Source organism: Erpetoichthys calabaricus, chromosome 6, assembly GCF_900747795.2.
Source record: "Erpetoichthys calabaricus chromosome 6, fErpCal1.3, whole genome shotgun sequence".
Classification (NCBI taxonomy): domain Eukaryota; kingdom Metazoa; phylum Chordata; class Cladistia; order Polypteriformes; family Polypteridae; genus Erpetoichthys; species Erpetoichthys calabaricus.
Window position 1 is genome coordinate 205,441,547 of NC_041399.2, and position 23,258 is coordinate 205,464,804.

A 23,258-nucleotide genomic window follows, 5' to 3' on the forward strand; every position below is an offset into this window, starting at 1 on the left:
ATGGGAATCACAAGCCCAGCTGGAATACCAGGGCAAAATGAATGGAGTAACGGACTCCTTCCTGGTTGGGACACCACGTATATGGGGCAATGGGAGACTGCCCCTCACATGCAGGTTGTTCCCCCATACATTGGGTGGCAGCATCCCTTATGGAGAACCCCGGTATGGATGCCCACAGGGCACCATGGGAGTTATGGTCCCATAAGCCTGCCCTGTTGGGTTCCATGGGTCCCGTGAGGGGAAGATGTTCGTGAAGTGAAGGTTCAGGTTCTTTCAGACCCTGGAAGTACTTTCTGGAGACAAGCAGTTGGGACTGGAAGCACTTCTTGGTTGGGGTCCTAAATTAAGCCCACCACTTCCCTTGGGAGAGGAGACAGTGAGCACTCGCCTGGGAGAAATAGTAGTAGAATGTTGTACTGTGTTAGCTATAATGGAGGCAATGAGAAGTCAGGCAAAATGACATATTTTATTGGCTAACTGAACAGATTACAATATGCAAGCTTTCAAGGCAAACCAAGCCCCTTTCTTCATGCAACTTATTACTTGTAACAGGGAGGAGTGGAAGAGAGAAGGAGATAAAAAGGAATGTGCATTGTGAAAAGAAGTCTATTACAGATACACTGTTCAATAAATACTTGTTTTGAACCTGGACTTGTGTGTGTGGAGTTGTGTCTGAAGATTTGGGGCTCAGTGATGCCCCTACATGCCACAGGTGGGAAAGCACCCAATGTCTGCTAGAGAGAGGAGAGGTGAAGAATGGAGAAATTCAGCAAAAGAAATAAAAAGGGAGCATGGAACCAGAATCGAAAGAAAGGAGGTGATCTCAGTTTTTATATACCATACCCTACTACAGTGGTCTCAAACTCCAGTCCTGGAGGGCCTCAGTGGGTGCAGGTTTTCATTCTAACCCTTTTCTAAATTGGTGACCAGTTATTGCTACTAATTAATTCCCTTTTCTTTCATTTTAATTGACTTGTTATTCAAGGTTTGTTCCTCTGAATTGCTTCATTTCTTTCCTTAAATGGCACCCAGACGGAAAAGAAATGTGAAGAGAGAGAGCCAACAGAAGACCAACTAAATTAGGGCCTACATCTCCAAAGACTTGCTTAATTAGGCGTCGAGTCTTGTTGTTAATTCAACCCATTCTTTAATTCCATGGCTTGTTGCTGCTCTCATTGTGCAATAGCAGGCATTCCTGAAATTGTTGATTTTCTCTTTTCTAAGAGCAGAACTGTTAAAATGTTTTGAGGACCTGAGCAGATGAACATTCCTGAGACCACCATCTTTCTATTTTCAGATATTATGTGATGGACACAGTTTGCTGGACCTGTTTTGGCTCATTTTGTATTATTGTTTGACTGCTAATTAAGGAAAATAGAAACAATTGGGGGGGTCTGAGTCTTCAAGAACAAGTCAATTAAAATGGATTCATCCATCCATCCATTTTCCAACCCGCTGAATCCAAACACAGGGTCACGGGGGTCTGCTGGAGCCAATCCCAGCCAACACAGGGCACAAGGCAGGAACCAATCATGGACAGGGTGCCAACCCACCGCAGGACACACACAAACACACCAACCACACACTAGGGCTAATTTAGAATCGCCAGTCCACCTAACCTGCATGTCTTTGGACTGTGGGAGGAAACCAGAGCACCCGGAGGAAACCCAGCAGACACGGGGAGAACATGCAAACTCCACGCAGGGAGGACCCGGAAAGCGAACCCAGGTCTCCTAACTGCGAGGCAGCAGCGCTACCCACTGCGCCACCGTGCCGCCCAAAATTGATTCAAAAGAAGTTACTTAGCAGCAAAAACAGGTCACTAATTAAGAAAAGGGTTAGAATGCAAACCTGCAGCAAAGGCGGCCCTCAAGGATCCGGAGTTTGAGACCACTGCCCTGCTAGAACATTCTCTAACCCGCCTATCTTAATGTAGGGGTGTGTCGGGCTGTGGCCTACCTTAGCAGTATTGTAGGCAAGGCAGGAATCTGCTCCTAGATATAGCACCGATCTGCCACAGGGCTTGGATCTTATGTATTAAGTTCAAGTTTTCTTCCTGATATGCATAGCACATCCACATTTGATCAGCATAGAACTGATCAAATGTGGATATGAACTGGTCCGGAGTTCATTCTGTCAGGATTGTAACCCCAAAAAATGAGATTAAGCAGACTCAGTAAATGAATTGATGACATTATTGTTTGCCCTGTAAAGCTGTTTTAAGTTTGAAATTGAAACAATTACCCATGAAAACAACATGCAACGGGATTAAAAGGCTTTTCTTGGAGTCCTCTAGGCTTGATGACGCTGATTGATGAGAAATGTTATGGAGCTATGATAAATATTAAGCTTGAGATTCGTCCTGCTTCGGCTCTAAGCTTTCGTGGGTGATGGGGAGGCTTCTGAACATTGTGTGACAGGCATTGGTTAAGGGGCTTTAGCTAAACAGGATTTACGTGATGACTCACTTCAAGCTGAACAATTTCTTAGGCTATTATGGGAAGCTGGAAGCAGCATCATTTTTAAAATTATTGGACCAGAAATCCCCACCTCAACCTCATCTCCCCGCAAACCAAAATAAAATAAATGGATAAGAAATAAAGCAACAATCTAATGTGCTTTGCTTTGGATCTCCTTTGATCTGAAATTCCAAGGTTATTTAATGGCTTGAAAAAGAGAAAAAAAAATGAGTCAGGTCAGGTCAGGTTGGGGAGCATGCACTGGTAAAGCACGTTGCCAGATCGACCACATAATGAAACAGCTCAGGATCCTGGTTGGTAACCCCCAATGTAGACACGCGGCCCAGTCTCCCCCCTCTGGAGATGACCATCTATCTGCCACAGCCAAGTGATACGTGGGCATCTTGTTGGCGTGGTCCAGCCACTTGGTTCATCAACAGTGAGGATCCTGCGAGCCGGATCACCTTTGAGAGATCGCGCTACATGGCCATAGTGCCGTAACTGACGCTCCCTCACAATGCAGGTAATCTGCCTCATTCGGGAATCCATGAGCAACACAAAGTCAAACCAGCAGTACCCAAGGATTCTCCGAAAGATACACAGTACCGATGGAGTGCGATCTTCATCTCAGATCACTGGATAACATCCATGTCTCGCAACCATATAGCAAAACTCTAAAGACTTAGACCTTCTTCCTTTTGCACAGATATCGGGAGCGCCACACACCCTTTTCCAGCAACCTCATGACCCCCCATGCTCTCCCAATCCATCTACTGACTTCACAGGAAGCGTCACCATAGTCATGAGTGTCACCACCGAGATAAGTAAACCTCTCGACAAGGTAAACACTCTCTCCAAAGACAGACACACTACTAATGGCTGTGCCCAAGAGGTCATTAAAGGCCTGGCTCTTGGTTTTTCTCAGGACACTCGCAAGCCCAGACATTCAGACTCCTCGCTCAGTCTCTTGAGAGCTCCGATCAGAACCTTCATTGACTCCGCAGAGATCACAGCATCATCAGCAAAGTTAAGATCAGTGAATTTTTCTTCACCAACAGATGCCCCACAGCAAGAGTAAAAAAAAAAATTAAAAAAAACTTACGTGTTCAGAAGTGAACGCAATCAGCCTGGGCACTGCTGACATCCCCTTCTCCTTCACTTCGGGAAACATCTTGTATCGGGCAACCAGCATGGCATACATATTAGATATGGAACCACCTGTAGTAAAGTCAAGTGCAGCCTCATCACTTAATCCCATTTCACAACATTCTCACCTTAGATGCTTACTAATGACAGTGAAATGGCTACAGAAACATTTCTCTTTCGCACTTCATGTCCTTCATTCCGGTTACAGAATTTCTGGGCATTTGAGTGGAGAGATTTGTGTCCATGTGAAGGTTCAGTTATTTCTGTCTGTGAACCTCTCCTCAGTTATGAAGAAAAGTTCAATAAAGATATACTTTAGAATAAAGCAGCAAAGATGTCTTCTTTCTGAACTAAAGATAGGAACAATCTGATAAAAAAATGGGCAAAGTTTAAGCATATAAAGAAAAATGAAGTCAACCTAATGATAGACAAAAAAGGGAAATTGATATGAACTGGGCTTTTATGTTTGGTGCATGGACATCATGGAATCCAAAGCACTTAATTGACCCCAGTGAATGTGAAATGGAGGTCCTGCTCAGTGAAATTGAGGCTAGGATAAATGTACTGTTTGGTGGCTTAAGCAGTGGTATGAACAACAAAAGGAAACTGAGTGGCACATTGTGGGGAAGTTCATTAGAGTTCAGAAAGTCACACAATGCATGAAATTAAAAAGACCTGCTCAGATATCAAAGTTGACGTGAAAAGGCGAGTGTCTGACTGTCATACAGAAGCTCATTAGGGCCACATAGGGAAAAAAAATAACACAATGAAGATAAAAATGTTTATGTCGAGATTAAAGTCGAAATGTCGACTTTAATCTCAAAATTTCCACTTAATCTCATAGTTTATATTGTCATTAAAGTAGAATGTCTTAAACTTCATCTTAAAACTGTTTAATTTACTAGAGATTCTCAAATCCCATTGTAACTAAAGGAACACATTAAACGCTTCACATTCTAAGTGTTCCCATTTGTTAATCACGCTGTGCTTCTTAAACGGCCTTTCTCTTATGCTGACAGGAACACGCAGGCAGTGATCGCCACACAGAATACAATACTTTCATGATGTTACAGCTCTCTGAGCATTTGAGAATGCTAAGATGTATACTTTATTTCATTTTCATGATCAAATACATTAAAGTATGTATTAAACATGTGGGGACAAGGTGGCACAGTGGTAGCGATGAGCTGGTGCCCCATACAGGGATTATTCCTGCCTCCCGCAAGATGCTTGCTATGACAGGAGTGAGACCCTGGATGGAATAATTTATTACAGCAGCACTGTCTCTGTCAAACATACCAACCCCCAATGCCTGTCCTTCTGTTTCTTTCTCCACATAATGAACTGCCACACAATAAGTGTCTATGATAAATGTGAAACACTGATTCTTCAAAACTTTTAAGGAACATTAAAAAATCTTCATTTAATTATTCCATCCATCCATCCATCCATCCATCCATCCATCCATCCATCCATCCATCCATCCATCCATCCAGGGTCATGCCGGTTCCAGCAAGCATAGTGCGGAAGGTAGGAGCAATCCCTAAACGGGGTACCATCTAATCGCTACCTCTGCGCCACCATGTTTCCACGTTTAATTATTGACAGTATGAACTTAACAATTTATCTATAAAATGTTATACACATTCTTTAATGCATTTCATCATAAAAAATGATATCAAGTATAAATCCTAATATTCTAACAGCACACAGCTCCAAGAGGATAGCTCTTGGAAATCAAAATCGACTTAGAAGCCAGTCATAATCATCTGTAAATACGCGCTCTTTTGTAATTCTTCCATTTGCAATGTCTTCTAACAATGCTAAAACAGCCATGGTAGTTGTAATAGTTTGGCCATTCCATGCACCATTATATTGTTACAGAATGATTACAATCGAGTGCCTTAAATTTATAAACGATATGCAATTAACTTTGATGTATTTGATAAAATCTGTGTCATGGATGTGAATTTAAAAGAGAAAGGGGAATGACACAGAAACTGTAGCATTGCTTTGATGCTGGATGCCACCCATTTGCAAAACCAAGCAGAAACAGAAGCTGCCATGAAAATCTGCATAGCTTTACAGCAAGTTTAGATTTTATATATCTGGAAGTGAGTGTGGAAACTGGCATACGCAACATTTTTGTTCGTACGCACCATTTATACATGAGGCCCAAGGACCTGAACATGGACGAGTGGGTTTATAAAATAAATAGGTGGATAATAGGTTCATTACAGAACATAAAACATCATTGAACATAAGACATTTGATAAAAAAAGTTTAATTGATGCATATTTTTTTGTCTGAAATAGTAAAATTTGTGCTAGCATACGTACCTGGTGAGAATATTCCATCCCCTTTTCCATCAGGCCAGCCAATGATTTCTCTCATTTTTTTCAAAGTGACATGTTCCAGCAGGACAAAAACCGGGGCAATTTCATAAGTGAACCTAAAATATATTAGGGAAAGCCTTTAAATTGCTGCTTAATTTATCCATAGTTTCAGTGAGCACATAATGTTTTTATAGATATTAAGAATTTTTGAAACACTTACTACCTTGTAGTTTCAGGGATCTGATTTAATAAACCCTTCCCTTCCCACGTGTCACTTTCATATTGTCAGTACCTTCAGAAAAGTTTTCAGACCCCTTCACTTTTTACACATTTTGTTATCTTGCTATGGTGACCAGTAGAGGATGCTGCAACATACAGGCGAGGGTTGTCCATCTCTGCTCCCATCTCTGACTCGCTTGGTTGAGGTCAAATGGCTTCCATTATCTTAGACCTGGGAGTACCTTCAGTGCTAAAGCATAGCCCAATGGAAGCACTTCTGGGTGAAACAGAAGTTCTTGAGTGTACAGATCACAAACTCTCACAGCACCCTACAAGGATGCCCCAAGGGACTACAGCTCCCAGCATGCTTTGTGGGCGTCCATACTGGTAGCACCGCCCAGGGTTGCATTGCATTAATGCATTGAGGGAGTATATAGCCCTGGCCAGTTTTCTCACCCAGTCCTTCTATCACACTAGCCTCCTGGCTGGACATTGTTCCTCATTCCACTCTTGCCGGGATGCCAGTGTATCCAGTTCCAAACTGGCATCTTTTAAAGTATTTGGATGCAAACAAACCTTTTGATTATACTGAGACTTGTGTCTGTGCAATTGTGTCTGGAGTGCTGCAATGTCCCCTGTGGGCCACACCTGTCATTTAACATCAGTTGCTAAAAATCAACCAGTTATTTTGACTTGTTTTAATTTATAATGCATCCATGACACTCCCTAATTTTACAAGCACTTTTAATTTTTCTCGAACTGTTTTCATTTTATTTATCCCACAATGCCCTGAAATGAACTGACACCTTGCCCAGGGTTTGTTCATACCCTGCACCTGATACTGGCTCCCCACGACCCAGACAGAATTATGCAGGATTGAGAAGATGATGCTATATTGTTCTAAGCAGTGTCATACTGAAAGCCTTCTGTTTTCCGGGTAGCGTGTTTTGCATACGCCGCTTGGCTTAAAACAACATAGCACTGACACTTGCTTGTTTAATTTGGCATAATTTCACGTGGTTTATTAAACTTTTTAAAATTTGCAAGAATGATCTTTTGTCAAATAGATCCTTAATCCATGCGTAAAGAGCAGTGACCTTTACTAGACACCAACACATTGCAAAGTGGTAACGTCTGGCATTTACTGAAGCGCAGAGGCATAAAAATTCATCTGATGCCTTTGTAACTCCTGCTGACTCCACACAAGAGAAAGCCAGAACAAATTAGGTGAGGAATACACTGACTGGCTCTACATACCATAATCGACATGCTGGTTCTTGGCAATATGAAAATCTGTCCCCCATTCATTGATCTGTCCCAGGGTGGTGAGCAGCTGGGGTCTGTCCCTTCTGTTTTTGTGCTTGATGTGCTAAAACAACTTTCCAGATCACCAAAACAGTTTCTGTGTTTTCAAAATTTTTCCCATCAGTATTTTATTCTACTAAATTGTGACCTGGAGGGAGCACCACATAACCCCAAACCGCACAAGTACCTGTTCAGATTGAAGTTTTAATACAATAAAGCACCGTCAACATGAGCTTCTTGTAGAAAATAGTATATAATTCTGTTTTCTTTCTTTCTGCTTGCACTCCTCCCAGGCAAGCTTTTGCCCAAATCACCTGGTGGATACAGAGCGGCTCATTTTATTTGTGACGCGGGAGCACTTCCAGAGCCAAGGCATTGCCCATAGAAAGCACTTCAGGTTGCAGGCAGAAGCCCCTCAAAGTAGGAATCATAAATTACTATAGCAGCCCATGACGGAATCCATGGAACCCAACAGTGCTGCCAGATTGGACTACAGTTCCCAGCATGCCCTGCAGATGTCTGGACATGTATCGTAGCCCAGGGTCACTTCCACCTAGAATGTCGGTGGAGCAAATAGTCCGAACAGACTGTCTCCCCCTGTACCTTAATTGTACTACTCAGGATGCCAACATACTCACTGCATTGTAGGCATCTCCGGCCAATGTTTTGGATGAGGCAGGGAATGCCCTGCCTTTCCTCCCGGAAGGGCCCATCAAGTCATTCAGCGTTCAGAACCTGGCCTCCGACATAAAACTGACAGAAAATACTGCTTTATCTTACCTGGCACTGTGGGTGAGTGGGAGAGGTGGGATCTGTGCACAGCGCCAACTGTCAAAGTTAAATCACAAAGCAAGTCTGGGATGAGAACTATACCTTTATTAACATGTACGAGAAGACACTCAGTACATGAAAGGATGTGACTGAATTACAGATGATGGTAACACTTCTTAAATACTCTTGTTAATTGCAGTAGTTTGTGATAAGTTTAATTTCTCACATCCTTGCTCGTTACTGATAAGCAGGACCCTTGGAGCCAGGATTCTGTAACGATAGATTATTCTGGTTCCCTTATCCATACTTGCCCTGGCAGAGAAGTAGCAGCAGGACTGAGTCACAGATCAGGAGGCTTTAATTAAAATGTTTTTTCTAAGAGTGCTAAAGGCAAAAGGTAACAGCTAACAAGGACTGAAGTCATTCAGTATAATTGTAGATAATCAATTTGTGAAAATCATATTCATCAGTAAAAATTAACTTTCACACTACTCACTACATTGGTACTCCTGGCCAGGAAAGGAATCCAAACTATGGATGTCATCCATCACAAAATATATACTGCTAGCCAAGGTACCTGTCAAAGACAGGTCATAGAATAATTAAGAAATATTTGCTATCTCTTGCCCTATGTCTACCTTCAGCGCCGTTCCACCGTATTCCCGTGTGTCTGACTATCTATTCAACGGCACTTCACCTCTCAAGCGTGCTCCCGTGAAGCTTTCTTCTCATTTTCGCGACGCCTTTCTCACCACCTGTTTAATATTTTCCATCTTTGAAGGCGTCTCTCTCAGCATGCGCCTTTACTCCTCCCCACGTGTCTCACACTCACAATTCCTCTTTCTTTGCATCACCAAAGCCAAATTGACCAATTACACCAAAGCCAAAACTGACCAATCAGATTTCTCTAAGAGACTGGACACACAGACCCAGCCATCCATCCATTTTCCAACACGCTGAATCCGAACACAGGGTCACGGGGTTCTGCTGGAGCCAATCCCAGACAACACAGGGCACAAGGCAGGGAACCAATCCCGGGCAGGGTGCCAACCCACCGCAGGGGACACACAGACCATAGTGTTCTATTATATAGCAGATGTAGACTTAAATATATAGCCCCATTCCAAAAGATAAAGGCCTCCCTTAAAATTGACTCATACAGAACTCAGAAGAAATCAAGCTTTTCAGTATCTTCTGTGGTTTAAGTCAAATAAAGATCTGATGCCACTGGAATATGTTTTTACTTCCTATTTCCTATTATGGAGAACAATGAGTGCAATAAATGATCATTTGAGCACTGAGAGACTTGTAACAATCCCTTTACTCATTAGGCATGGTGAACATGGAAGAGAAGACTGAGAAACGAGGAGATTAGAAGAGAAGTAGGCATGAAAGACCAGTCAGAAGCTGATTGCGATTGTATCTCAAGTATTTTGAGGTATGGAGTGTTGCTTCACGTGGAAGGAAAATAAATGATTTTATCATCAACATAACAACGTGAAAAAAACTGAATAAGTCTGAAACCTTTCTGAATCCAATGTAGTTTAATAACTTCCATTTATTTCCTACACACAAACAAAGATGGTTTGCTTCCTTCCTGTTATTCTCGACTTTAATCAGTGAAGAGGATCATACCGACTACGCCAATTGTATTATCGCTGGCTACTTGAAATTATAAAGTTATTTGTGTTGTGTTATTTATTAAAACTCCTTCTACATACTTTGCCAGTCCAAGTTTCCACTTAAGCCTATGTGGCCTTCACTTAGATAGATAGATAGATAGATAGATAGATAGATAGATAGATAGATAGATAGATAGATAGATAGATAGATAGATAGATAGATAGATAGATAGATAGATACTTTATTAATCCCAAGGGGAAATCCACATACTCCAACAGCAGCATATTGATAAAAAACAATATTAAATTAAAGAGTGATAAAAATGCAGGTATAACAGACAGTAACTTTGTATAATGTTAACGTTTACCCCCCACCCCGAGTGGAACTGAAGAGTCGCATAGTGTGGTGGATGAACGATCTCCTCAGTCTGTCACTGGAGCAGGACAGTGACAGCAGTCTGTCGCTGAAGCTGCTCCTCTGTCTGGAGATGATCCTGTTTAGTGGATGTAGTGGATTCTCCATGATTGACAGGAGCCTGTTGAGCGCCCGTCGCTCTGCCACGGATGTCAAACTGTCCAGCTCCGTGCCTACAATAGAGCCTCATGTAAGAGAATGTGAGTGTCAATGGTGAACTTTGCTATTTATGATGTAATTATTGGCACATGTGCAATCACTTGCAGATTACAGAATATCAGGAGGCACATTAAAGCAGACATCAAGATGAGTCAAACAGTATATCACATGTATAGGTTTTCTCGTACTGATGAGTCTGGAGGTGGTGGACAAAAAAAAACCCTGAAGTGATATCAAAACTTTCACAAGTAATTCTTATGAACTAATTATGATCTAATAACAGATTACAACATACAAAGGAAATGAAAACGAAGCAGACTCGTAAAACTAAAGACATTCCTAGGAAAAGGTAGAGGTCACGAATAAGGTCGTGTCACACATGTGTGATTAGGAGAGAGCTGAGTGGACCAATTAGAGGTAATTACCCGCCAGGCCAGTGTGTGGCGGGGTACACTAAACCTACCTCTGTTATCTCTGCAGGCCAAACATGGGAAAACCTGCCTGATTCAATGTCACTGCCAAGAATAACATTACTTCCGGTTTTGGCATTTACAACTGCCTACATCTCGCCATTGAAATCAGTTCAGCTTTGGAACTCAAACAGTGCACTACTTGCTTTATTCGTTACCCGTTTATAAGGGTGGCTGCCCCAACCCTTCTTTGTGTGTTGAGACTGATTCTTTTACAGCAGTGAGATGATGGCAGTTTTAAATGCCAAAAGTGGAAGTGATGTCATCAAAGGGCCAGAACCGGAAGTGACGTTGTTCTTGGCATCAGAACACGGAAGTGACATCATACTTAGCACCGGGACCGGAAGCGACTTCATTCTTGGCACCAGAAACGGAAACTGACATCATTGCTGTTAAATCAGGTAGGATTTTCCTGTATTTGGCCTGCAGAGAAAACAGAAGTAGGTTTAGTGCACTCCGCCACCCCTGGCCCAGTGGGTAATTACCTCCACTTGGTCCACTCAGCTTCCTCCTAATCGCACGTGTGTGACAATAGGTACTGACCCACTGACTACTATGTAGGCAAGAGTCAAGGATTTGAACATTAATATGTGCCGCTACAAGAAGCCAATGTAGTGATGTGAAGAAAGATAGATAGATAGATAGATAGATAGATAGATAGATAGATAGATAGATAGATAGATAAATAGATAGATAGATAGATAGATAGATAGATAGATAGATAGATAGATAGATAGATAGATAGATGTGAAAGGCACTATACAGTATAATAGATAGATAGATAGATAGATAGATAGATAGATAGATAGATAGATAGATAGATAGATAGATAGATAATGCACTATATAATAGATAGATAGATAGATAGATAGATAGATAGATAGATAGATAGATAGATAGATAGATAGATAGATAGATAGATAGATAGATAGATACTTTATTAATCCCAAGGGGAAATTCACAAAGGAGTGACATATACCCTCCTCTGCTGACCAGGCACCAGATATACTGCTGCAGTTCTTTCAATATGGTGACACATGCTGGTGCACCTTCCAGAGGAGAGTTGCAGTAGTCCAGTAATGACAAGACCAAAGCTTGGACCAAAAGTTGCGCTGCAATCTCTCATAGATTGATTTGATCGATTTTCTTTAGATACGGACCAATCTTGTCAATATCGTACAGAGTGGATCTGCAAGACGGAGAGACTGTAGCAACATGGTCTATGAAAGACAGCCGGTTATCGATCACCACCACAAGATTGCGTACTGACTTGCAAGGTGTTAGTGATAATGAACCAAGCTGAACTGAAATGGGATGCTGAACAGATGGGTGAGCTGAATAAGAGGATCCGTCTTTACCAGGTTTAGCAGGAGATAGTGTTCCTTCATCCAATAAGATATGCAGTGATTTTAGCTGATACCATGTGGTCATCTGGCTGGAACAACAGGTACAGCTGTGTATCATTAGCATAGCACTCAATAAGAGAAACCATGAGACTCAATGATTAAGGGACCAGTGAGGAAGAGAACAGGCAGAAGAAGAGAAGGCCCAGCATCGATTCTTGGGGCTCCCTCATGTTTGTCTGGTACACTCTTGACTTCTCGCCATGCCAGGACTCATGGTAGGATCTGCCCAAGAGGTAGGACATCATATCACCTGAGGGCAATCCCAGTGATGTCAAAGTCAGAGAAAATGGCAAAGAGGATCTGGCAGTTGACCGTGCCGATGGCAGAGGAGAGATCTAGCAGGATAAGAACAGATGTCATATTGGCAGGTGCAGCCTGCTGTGACTTGTTGACAATGGTAAGCAGACCCATTATTATTTACAATCTTTTGAAAAACATTGCACTGCCATAGGGAAAGTGTTTGGAAAATGTGACAAGTCAAGGGAGCCGTGGGATTACATGTGATGGATTACCAAAGGCGATGATAAGAATATCCCTGTAGATGGCACTTCACTGTGTGTGGTTTAAGATTCATATCCTTCTCAGTCCAATCCCCCACCCTAAAAAAATAAGATCCCAAATGACAATGGAACTCATTTATAAAACTAATTATTCTAACAACTCTAAATTAATCCATATTCACTGGAGATTTCAGGATTCTGCCATTGTAAGCAGGGACGTCTTCATTTTACCAGAAAACCAGTGTGAGACATAAAACAAATACTGAATTCAGATGAATTCTTGTTTATTCAGGACATGCTGGCCGTGTTCCCCCCCTTTTTCATTTCTTAATGTCATTTGCTTTTTGAAAGATGCTTTGTTTTTTTGTTTCTCTCTAGTGGCCGTTGAAGAGCAACATGGCGATTATCCAATAAATACCATAAGCGCATTTTTATTAAAAGTATTCTTTAAATCCTAAAATAACAAAGACTTTGACATTCCAGACATTTCTACGTGAAACATCAAGCGGCGAGATGTCAGAGCGCCATAAAAGCAAATACTCACATGTTAGTATTAGCAGTAGATGTCAGCCAGTCCGCTGCTAAGCCAACCATATCTAATCCTGTCGAGAGCTGATTGAAATATCTAGGATGGCCTATAAACAGAAAAAGAAAGACATTTTAGCATTTACTTATACAAATGAGAATCATTTGCTCTTGGCGGCATGCAGCCCGCAGTAAAACGTGATAACCGTTCAAAGGTCGTTTGGGACCCCATAACCAGAAAAACCTCTGGGGGACTCACCTCAACTACAAAATATGCAGAAAAAGCAACCCTACCTGGGGGTTTCATTCCTGTCAAGAAAATCCCCTTATTGAATCAGAAACCTAATTTTGCCGCAGTGGTCCATGAAAAGCTTACATTTAAATCTCTACCACCACCTTCTCCTCACATGAACACTCATTTTATACACATCATCTATTTTCTAAATCCAGTTTGGGGAGGATAAGATTTGCTGGAAATCAAAGTTTATTCTTTCAGCGTCAGGTAGATGACAAGATGCAGCTCTGAGCAGAGTAGAAAGCAGAGTCTCAAATCTTTGCTATCCATGGATTCCATTCCCATGGATTTGCTTATCCACATCTACAACACTGTAACTCATTTCATGATGCCAGAAGTCCACTAGCGACAAATAACAACCCTGATTTTGGAGCATGTTGGGGGTTCTGCACAAATGAAAACACCAGGGACAGTGTCCTGACTTGGCAGGAAAAAGATTAAGTAATTTTGTGAGTAAACCGGAAGAAGTGGGCAAATGGCAGTCAGGTCAGGTTGGGGAGCATGCACTGGTACAGCGCGTTGCCGCACCCACCACACGACAAAACAGCTTGGGATCCTGGTTGGCAAAACACCCCGAAAGGCAGACACGTGGTCCAGTCCCACCCTCCGGAAATGACCCTCTATCTACTGCAGTCAGGGGTTATGTGGGCGTCCCCTTGGCATGTTCCAGCCGCTCCTATGAGCTGGATCACCCTCGGGGAATTGCGCCACATGGCCGTAGTGCAGTAACTCAATGGTTCTCAATCTGTGGGGCGGGCCCCCCCTTGGGAGCCGCGAAGTAACAAAAAGGGGGGCACGAAGATGTAAAAAAAAGAAAACAAGAATCGAAAATATGAAAAATACATCTATTGAAACCAAAACAAATTAACTTAAACTACATTCTGGTACTAGAAAAAAAAAATATAGAGTTAGATAAATGTCGATAAAAGTTAAGTAGGTATAATAAAATATGCATCTATGATATATTATTAATTAAAAAAGAACAAATTGGTATTAGTGGGCTCCTTTCAAAAAAACGTTAGTGGGACGCGATTAAAACTGTTATGAAAATTCAGGTCGCAAATACTTAAAGGTTGAGAAACGCTGCACTAACTGATGCTCCCTCACAATGCAGATAACGGGCCTCATTTGGGACTCCATGAGCAACACAAAGTCAAACCAGCGGTACCCAAGGATTCTCTGAAGAGACACAGTACCGAAGGAGTGTAGTCTTTGTCTCAGATCACTGGACAGGCAAAGGGCAAAACAAAAGAGAATATAAAAAGGCAAAACAAAAGAAAATAAAAATAAAGCAAAGCAAACCCAGATGAAAGGCAAAAATTGAGGTAAAAAAAACAGGCCATAAGATGAAAACCAGGCATGACAAGGATAGTAAACACACAACAAGTCAAAATGAAAATAAGGATTTTATCCACAGGTTAGATAAAGCTCCGAGCAAAAGGTTGACCTTTAATGCCATCTGTCAATTAAGTCAAGGTCACAACCCTGGAGACCACGCTCCTAGAAATGTGGGATTTGACCTGACAACAGTTCAGAATATAGCTTCTCTGGCTACAAAATGTCAATATTCAGCCCAAACCATGACACATGGGTTAAACTGAAGGACAAGTATTAAACCTCCTTCCTCTTTAAGCCCAAAAAATGAAGGAGGAAGTCAAGGAAGAATGATGACCTTACTTCTGGATCATAGATAGATAGATAGATAGATAGAATAAAAGGTGTCATTTTGCTTGGCTTTTCTCTTAATCCCAAGGGGAAATTCACCAAGAATCATCCCAAGAAGTCCCCTCCCTTCTTGTCTCATTCCCTTCTAAGTAATATGTTGACCTTCATTGTCAGACTCACATCTGCTGGAGCCACACTAGCCTGTGGAAGCCACTGATTAGTGAAGATCTAGGAACCATCTTTGAGTTCTGAACCTTGTTTTCATTGTGTTTTTTTTGTTTGTTTTTATTTAGACTTTATTCACATTTATTAACCCTTTAACCGCCAACTCCCTAAATATTCCCCACGCCAGGCGAAATCTGAACAATTTTCGTTTTTTTACTTTTTTACATTTTTTTTACATTTTTTACATTTATTCAAGCAGTATTGACCACTAAATGTTGTGCAAGTTGCCAGTGTATACACGAAATCTATAAATGTAACCTGAATTCTCAGCTAAACAAAACATCTTCATACCAAACCGTGCCCTTTTCAATGGTAGATACTGTCGAAACTGTAAGCGGCCCTTCCACGACAATAAACTTTCATCAACTGCAACTGACGGTCCTGGCATGTAGGGCAACTGAAATGCTTCAAATAAATGATCAATCAAAGGACGTAGCTTGAACAAGTGGTCGCGGTTTGGATCTTTCTTATCTGGCTCGTTTCTGTTGTCATTCAAATGAAAGAATTTCAGCAGCAAAGAGAATCGGTTACGTGTCATGACAGCTGCAAAAATAGGTGTTGCATACATAGGATCTGTAGACCAGTACATCTCAATATCTGGTTTTCTGATTATTCCCATCAACATCAAAATCCCAATGAATTTTTTCATTTCGTTTTCATCAGTGTCAAACCAAGCACGAACACGGGAATGTGGAGGTAAATTGGGATTTTTCTCAATAAACTGTGTTGCATACAGATTTGTCTGATGAACAAAATGTCTGATCAAATCAGGTGACACAAACAGCTCATAAAACTGCTCAGCAGTGTAATTGTTTACATCAACAATAAAGCCACACGTTCCCTCAAACGAATGCAGAAAAGGTAGTTCACCATGGGCAGCAGCCCAGCTGAGATGCTGGGGATACACCCACTCAGCGCCGTCATCTGATGCGTCTTCATTCACAGTATCATGCAGCGCACGTTGCTGCTCATCACTGTCGCTAAAATCTTCTTCAGAACTGCTACAATCATGATCAGAACTGTCCAAAATCGCCTGCAAAGCCTCACTTGAAGTCAGTTTACGTTTCGCCATATTCACAGCTGTTACATGCGAATCACGTCACATGACCGGCCAAAACAACCACAGACTTGTCGAAATACAACGTAGTAATAATACCCACGCCAAACCGTCAGTTATACTACTTGCCAGGCATTCATATAACCACAGGCAAATGTGCCGGATAATTCCGGCAGTATGGCGTTAGCAATAAAACAACGGTGCCGGATATATCCGGCAGAGGGCGGTTAAGGGGTTAAAACCTATAATAATAACAGGGAGACCCCAGCACTACATCTTGTGTCCCAGTTTCTAGAACAAAGTAATTTTGTCTCTAACAGGACATAGAGAAATAAGTCAGATTACCGTGATGTATTCACCCTTTGACTCTAACACAAGCATTTCGAGTGCCTGCCTACTTTAACTAGCTTCTATATGCTTTCCTACTTTCCTGTCAAAAATACCAACTAAAACACTTCTATCTGAGGCCGGTACTATAGACACAGAGAGAACTGAGGACTTGAGAGTTCACTCATACAATTGGTTCTTTATCACTTGAAAGAGAGTTAAAAGTAGGGAAAAAGGAAAATGGACAAAACTAATAAACACATTGACTGGGAGAGATGTATAAATGTACCTATCATTTCTGCTTGTTTCCATTTTTGGTCATCTTTTTAAAACTTGGCAGCCTTACCAGCATGAGGTTATCATATTCATCTTTATTTCTAAATTATCAGTCTGCCAGGAGCTGGCTGTGGCTAATTTATACTTTTCCTTTAATCCTGATTTAATTTCTTTTCAAAACTGCTGCCACCCTGTACTCAGCCTGAATAAAAAAGAACAGGAAATTAAAAGTAATACAGTGGACTTTCAGGAAACCATTGGCAAGAAACAAGCAGTGATCTAATACCAAATTATAACAAAAAGCAATTCAACACTGAAGTTCAAAACAATATTTCAAAGTCCTAAGTCATAAAGCAAAGAAACAGAAGTTTCAGTGCCTATTCTTCAGTTTTTATGCTAACTAACTGTACCACCTATGATCCTTTTCTATTAAGAATCCCAAGGTTTGGATTAAATGGTGTCGACGTGATGACACCATAACCACGTCCATGTGATGTCACATGTCATGCCCACATCACCGGTAACAGATACCTTAACTATAACAAATATTGCAGCACCCATGTTACAATATTGTGAACTGTCATTGCCAATCCTCTTTAATAAAACCCCTGTGTGTGTCCATGTGTCCGTGTGTGTGTGTCTTATGGTGAAGTGCGCATGCGTGGGGTTAGGGTTAGGGTTACACAAGACAGAGAGGGCGGGACCTATAAAATATCGCGCGGCCGATCCAATTGGATTTCGGTAAATGAACTAAGACCTAAAACATAACGCACGAAAAATCCAATCGGGTACTGAGACGTGGAGACCAGCTTCCCCAAAGAGGTGGGATTAGTGTTTGTTGTTGTGCAAGTGTTCACTCTGAGGATGTCAGATTTGCGATTAACAAACTTGGCCCGGTAAAGTGTAAAGTGTTTTCCTAAATATACCAATTTTCATGATATTACAATAGGATGACTTTTAAAAGTAGATTTATATTCGCACACATAAAATTCGTTGCTGGGGAGATGCCACACATACAATAATCAGCTGCACGCCAGCACAGATTAAAATACTTGCTGGGGAACTGCACAATACTTGCTGGAGAGACGTATTACTGCGAGAGAAAATTAAAGGCACACAATACAGTGACGCATATTACAGCCACATACAAGCCAGGATTACTGTAACAGAAAATAGATGGTCCTTTGCCATTTAATATAGACTGTTCCTACTAATGTTTATGCACTACTGTTCTAGCGCCCGTTATTGTCTAGTTAGAAAATAAATAAACAAGCCAAACAAAATTAGAATAACAGCAATAATAGTTGAAAATAATAATGCTAGAAAATTAATAAAAACATAGTCTGTACTGTGGTGTTCATATCACTGCTGCAATGTTCACCTTTTCCAAACCTCAACGCTCAAGTAACACATGTCCACATCTGATCATGAGGAGACAGTGGAAAGCCACAATTCTTGCTAAAATGCCTTAAAAAGCCAAACCTGTGAACAATAAAGTGGACTCACTTTCACAACTAATGTATTTAGAGCTTTTTTTTTTTCAAACTCTGCAGTGATTAAAGTCTGGTTCGTTTAGACCAGGGGTTTCCAACATGTCGCACGTGAGCTACCGGTAGCTCGCAACCCCTTTCCAAGTACCTCGTCAAAGGGTTAATTAATCCTACATAAATTTGAAAACTTGATTAGTTAAATTAGGGGTGGGCGATCTTTCCAAAAAATCATATCACGATCCTTTTAACACAAAATCACGATCCACAATCTGAACTGCAATCTATCTTTTCAATGTGGGATACACTTAAGAGAATATCCGGACTCAAACTCATCAAGACCTAAGTAACACTTTATTTTAAATATCACACAAAGTTGAATTCAATTGTTCTCTTGTTCACTAGCTAAGCAGAGTTAAGGAACACGCCCCGAAGCTGGCGAGTGGGTGAGGAAGGCCCCTCTCCTTGGCCCGCTGCATGTTTCTTGGATTTGCGGAAATACGTTGGTACCGCAAGCGAACTATGATACATAGCGAAATGAGAGAAGTCGCAACATCAAGCGGAATGTTCAAGCAAATTGTAGAAAAAAAACCAATCTAAATCCATTAAGTAGTTCTCTTGTGAATAGCGGACGGACATACAGATGTTGGATTTTATATATTATATATTAGTAAACCATCATTTCTGGAGCTTAGTAGAGCCTGATAACTATAAGAATCTTCACCAAGCAGCTCTGAAAATATCTGCTTTGTTTAGGTCTCCATACCTCTGTGAGTCTGACATGAATGTCATGAAATCAAAGTTCAGAACAAGACTGAGAGAGGAACATTTAAATGACTCAATATGAGTGAACCAAAGTGGCTCCACTCCACCATACACCTCAGTGCCAGTCACCTGAGTAAATAAAAAACACATCACACATGCAACTGGACCTGTGAATAAAGTGACACAGTGACATGTGACAAAATGACAAATAAATACGTCATATCTGTGTATTTGGTATTGCATTGTTTTGTTTTGACAGCATTCATGTTTTAATTCAATAGTGTGAGAAAATGCATGCAGACATACAAAATGCACTTGCAGGTGAACTAAATATTTTTTGTGATGTTTTAATGCAAAATGTGAGTTGTGGACACCAGCATTTTGTAAACGTTCAGGCAAAACAAGCTTATTCAGTTTGTTTGGATTGAAATAAGCTATGAGAATAAACGTTAGAAAACAGGAGGTGCTCTTGGCCATTTTCATTTTGTAAAAGTAGCTCTAAGGGGAAAAAAGTTTGGAGACCCCTGGTTTAGACAGATATGAACGCACCAATCAAACTCTGATGTGGACCAAAACAACCATATTGAGATTCTTTGGAAAAACTGGTCTTCAGCACGGTACCAAGTGAACCCTGGAGCAGTTTGCATGAGGTATGTATGTGATCTGACATGGGGACCGATCTAACTAAAGGAAATACTATGCATTATGGGAAACATTTGGTATTACTTCAGATTAGGTGTCCATAATTACACTGTACTTACCATGTATTACCTGCATAATTACTAGTAAGTAGGTGTTATTACCTTGTTCTTACTGTGTAGTACTATAATGAAGTACTAAATTGCAATTGTTATTTCACAGTTTTTATAAGGAGGTATGCATATAAATTGTGGAATAACAATACAATTAAGAGCTTAACCACAGCATTGTATTGTGTTACGCAGTAAATACAAGTTAATAACACCCAGTTACTAAGTAACTATATAGGCAATTACATGGTAAGTACAGTGTAATTAAGGACACCTAATCTAAAGTGATACCATACCAAACATTTCTGCTGGTAATTAGGCAATCACAGTATAAAAATACATCCACACACGGCTACAAGTTTGCAAAAAACAACCTGCACAAGTCCCGATCAATCAGATCAATTCCAGCAGCTGATTCGGCCTTTCAGCCTCTTTTTCTATCACATGATTGGATCAGGTAGCAGCTGACCACCTGAAAAAAGGTGAAGATTCAGTTGTGATCAGGTAGATGAAACCAACCCCATACAGAGTTGGTGAGAAATGACTTTCCTTTGCAAGCACCAATCAAATCCCTTAATCTTACATTGCATGAGTGATGCAGATAGGTGGGGCATCCTGTCAGAGCGATCGCACTTTTGGCACAATGTGGACATTGGAAGCACATTGACTTTGATACTGCATAGCAAATGTGAATCAAATATTCCAAAGTGGGCAGCACGGTGGCGCAGTGGTAGCGCTGCTGCCTGGCAGTTAGGATACCCGGGTTCGCTTCCTGGGTCCTCCCTGCGTGGAGTTTGCATGTTCTCCCTGTGTCTGCGTGGGTTTCCTCCGGGCGCTCCGGTTTCCTCCCACAGTCCAAAGACATGCAGGTTAGGTGGATGGGCAATTCTAAATTGGCCCTAGTGTGTGCTTGGTGTGTGGGTGTGTGTGTGTGTGTGTCCTGCGGTGGGTTGGCACCCTGCCTGGGATTGGTTCCTGCCTTGTACCCCGTGTTGGCTGGGATAGGCTCCAGCAGACCCCTGTGACCCTGCGTTCGGATTCAGCAGGTTGGAAAATGGACAGATGGATGGATATTCCAAAGTGAACGTTATTAACAAATATATAGAGGCCTAAAGACGGCAGACATGGGATTTGAGAAAATTAAAATAGAAGTGACATTAAGGGTATTAGAGACTAAACACACAGCATCATACAGTGAAACCGAATACATTCTGTTTGTCTACTGTCTAAAGGAAATTGATGTAAGCCCTCAGCAGAGTTTGTCATACAGTCACTGTAGTGGAGTGTAATGTTGACCATCCTCTCCCAATCCCCAAGTCATTTTATGTGAAATTTATGGCAGGGGGATGGCGCATGTATCAAACCAGCTTGGCAAGGGTGTCTGTGTTTGGACTTACGTGAATGTCTAAGCCATCCCCCTGAGGAAGGCCATAAGCTGCCTAAACAGAGCAACTGGGGGATGAGTTGCACCTGAGTGATTTTCATTGGTAGATGGCCCTGGAAAGGACAAGTAAATTAATTCTATTTATCTAAAGTGTGGCTGTTTATGATTGGTTTGGAATTGGAGGCAATTCTGTACTACAACACCCCACTGGTTTGTGTTTTGAGGTAAGAATGGTATAAAGTGAGTCACCTTGCCTTTACCTCTTTCTCTCTCTCTCTCACCATCTGGCCATGAAGAGAAGACCATGACCATGACCGGCTCTGTTTCAGCAGCCATACTGAGACAGGCATGTGGCCTGTTTAATACACCATTCACAGGTCACGTAGTAGCAAAGCAACCTACACTAAACTTGGTTGGTCTCCCTCGGTGATTTTGCAATGATGAAGTATATATACAAGTGTGAAATCCAGGGGAATGTGGTCCTCTTGGAGATATTTGAGAGTGATATGAGTAAACACCATCATAAAATGGGGAAGGTGTGTGTGTGTGGGTTTTCTAACTCTGACGAAACATACAAACTGGGGTTTGAGTTGTACCTGAGTGCTTTCATTGGTAACTGGTCAGAAAGGAACTGGAAAATTAATTCCATTGGTCTAAAGTATGATTGTTTATGACTGGTTTAGAATTGAAGGCCATTCTGTATGATGATGCCCCATTGGTTTGTGTTTTGCGGTATAAAGTTGGTCACCTTGCTTTTAACCTCCCCCCCTCACCATCAGGCCATGAAGAGAAGACCATGATGAAGACATCTCTGTCTCGGTAGCCGTATTGAGACTGGCACTTGGCCTGTTTCAATACTCCATTCAAAGGCCATGTGGTAGCAAAGAGCAGGCTATAAAGAGGATAAGCTGAAAGACGCCTATGGATGCTTAATCCGTAAGGGTACGGTTTTCCAATATTCATATTTTTAACACACCCGTTTAATATTTTTTTGGCATATTATCAAATAATACATAACTAAATGTGTAACTTAACTCACACCCGTTCATTTACTCTGTCTAATTGCCTGAGTTTCATCCTATATCATTTTGGTACAATTCTACAAAGCCATAATTGAAAGTGTACTGTAATCACATTCTCGATTGTTGACTGGTTTGGTTCAGCAGTGGTCCACTCCAAAAATAAATTACAATGTGTAGTAAGGTCTACTGAGAGAATAATTAGCTGTGCTCTTCCATGTGCTGCAGACCTGAAGGCACTGAACGTCATAAACCAAGAAGAAAGAAGAAAGAATCACCACTGACTCATCGCACTCAGGTCATCAATTGTTCTGGTAAACGCTTTAGGTCAATAACAACTCAAATTAATAGACACCTAAACAGTTTCTTCGCCAGAGCCATAGCCATCGCAGACCACTAGCTTACCCTGGCTTCTTCACACATTTGTGCTTTCTTTAATATATATGAAGATGTGTGTGTATCCATATACACATGTACAGTATGTACAGTTAGGTCCATAAATATTTGGACAAAGACTACTTTTTTCTAATTTTGGTTCTGTACATTACCACAATGAATTTTAAATGAAACAACTCAGATGCAGTTGAAGTGCAGACTTTCAGCTTTAATTCAGTGGTGTGAACAAAACGATTTCATAAAAATGTGAGGCAACTAAAGTATTTTTTGAACACAATCC

The 23,258-nt window shown here is 41.2% G+C and overlaps 1 protein-coding gene across 1 annotated transcript in view; it reads right to left on the reverse strand.

Moving 5' to 3' along the window:
- Window positions 1–23,258, reverse strand: part of gad2 (glutamate decarboxylase 2) — a 126,534-nt gene that overhangs the window by 61,467 nt on the left and 41,809 nt on the right. The window contains exons 5-7 of the mRNA XM_028804364.2: window positions 13,353–13,443; window positions 5,945–6,057; window positions 3,562–3,677 (exon numbers count right to left, since the gene is read on the reverse strand). Of these exons, the coding sequence (XP_028660197.1) occupies window positions 3,562–3,677; window positions 5,945–6,057; window positions 13,353–13,443 (320 nt within the window). The remainder of the gene's footprint in view (window positions 1–3,561; window positions 3,678–5,944; window positions 6,058–13,352; window positions 13,444–23,258) is intronic.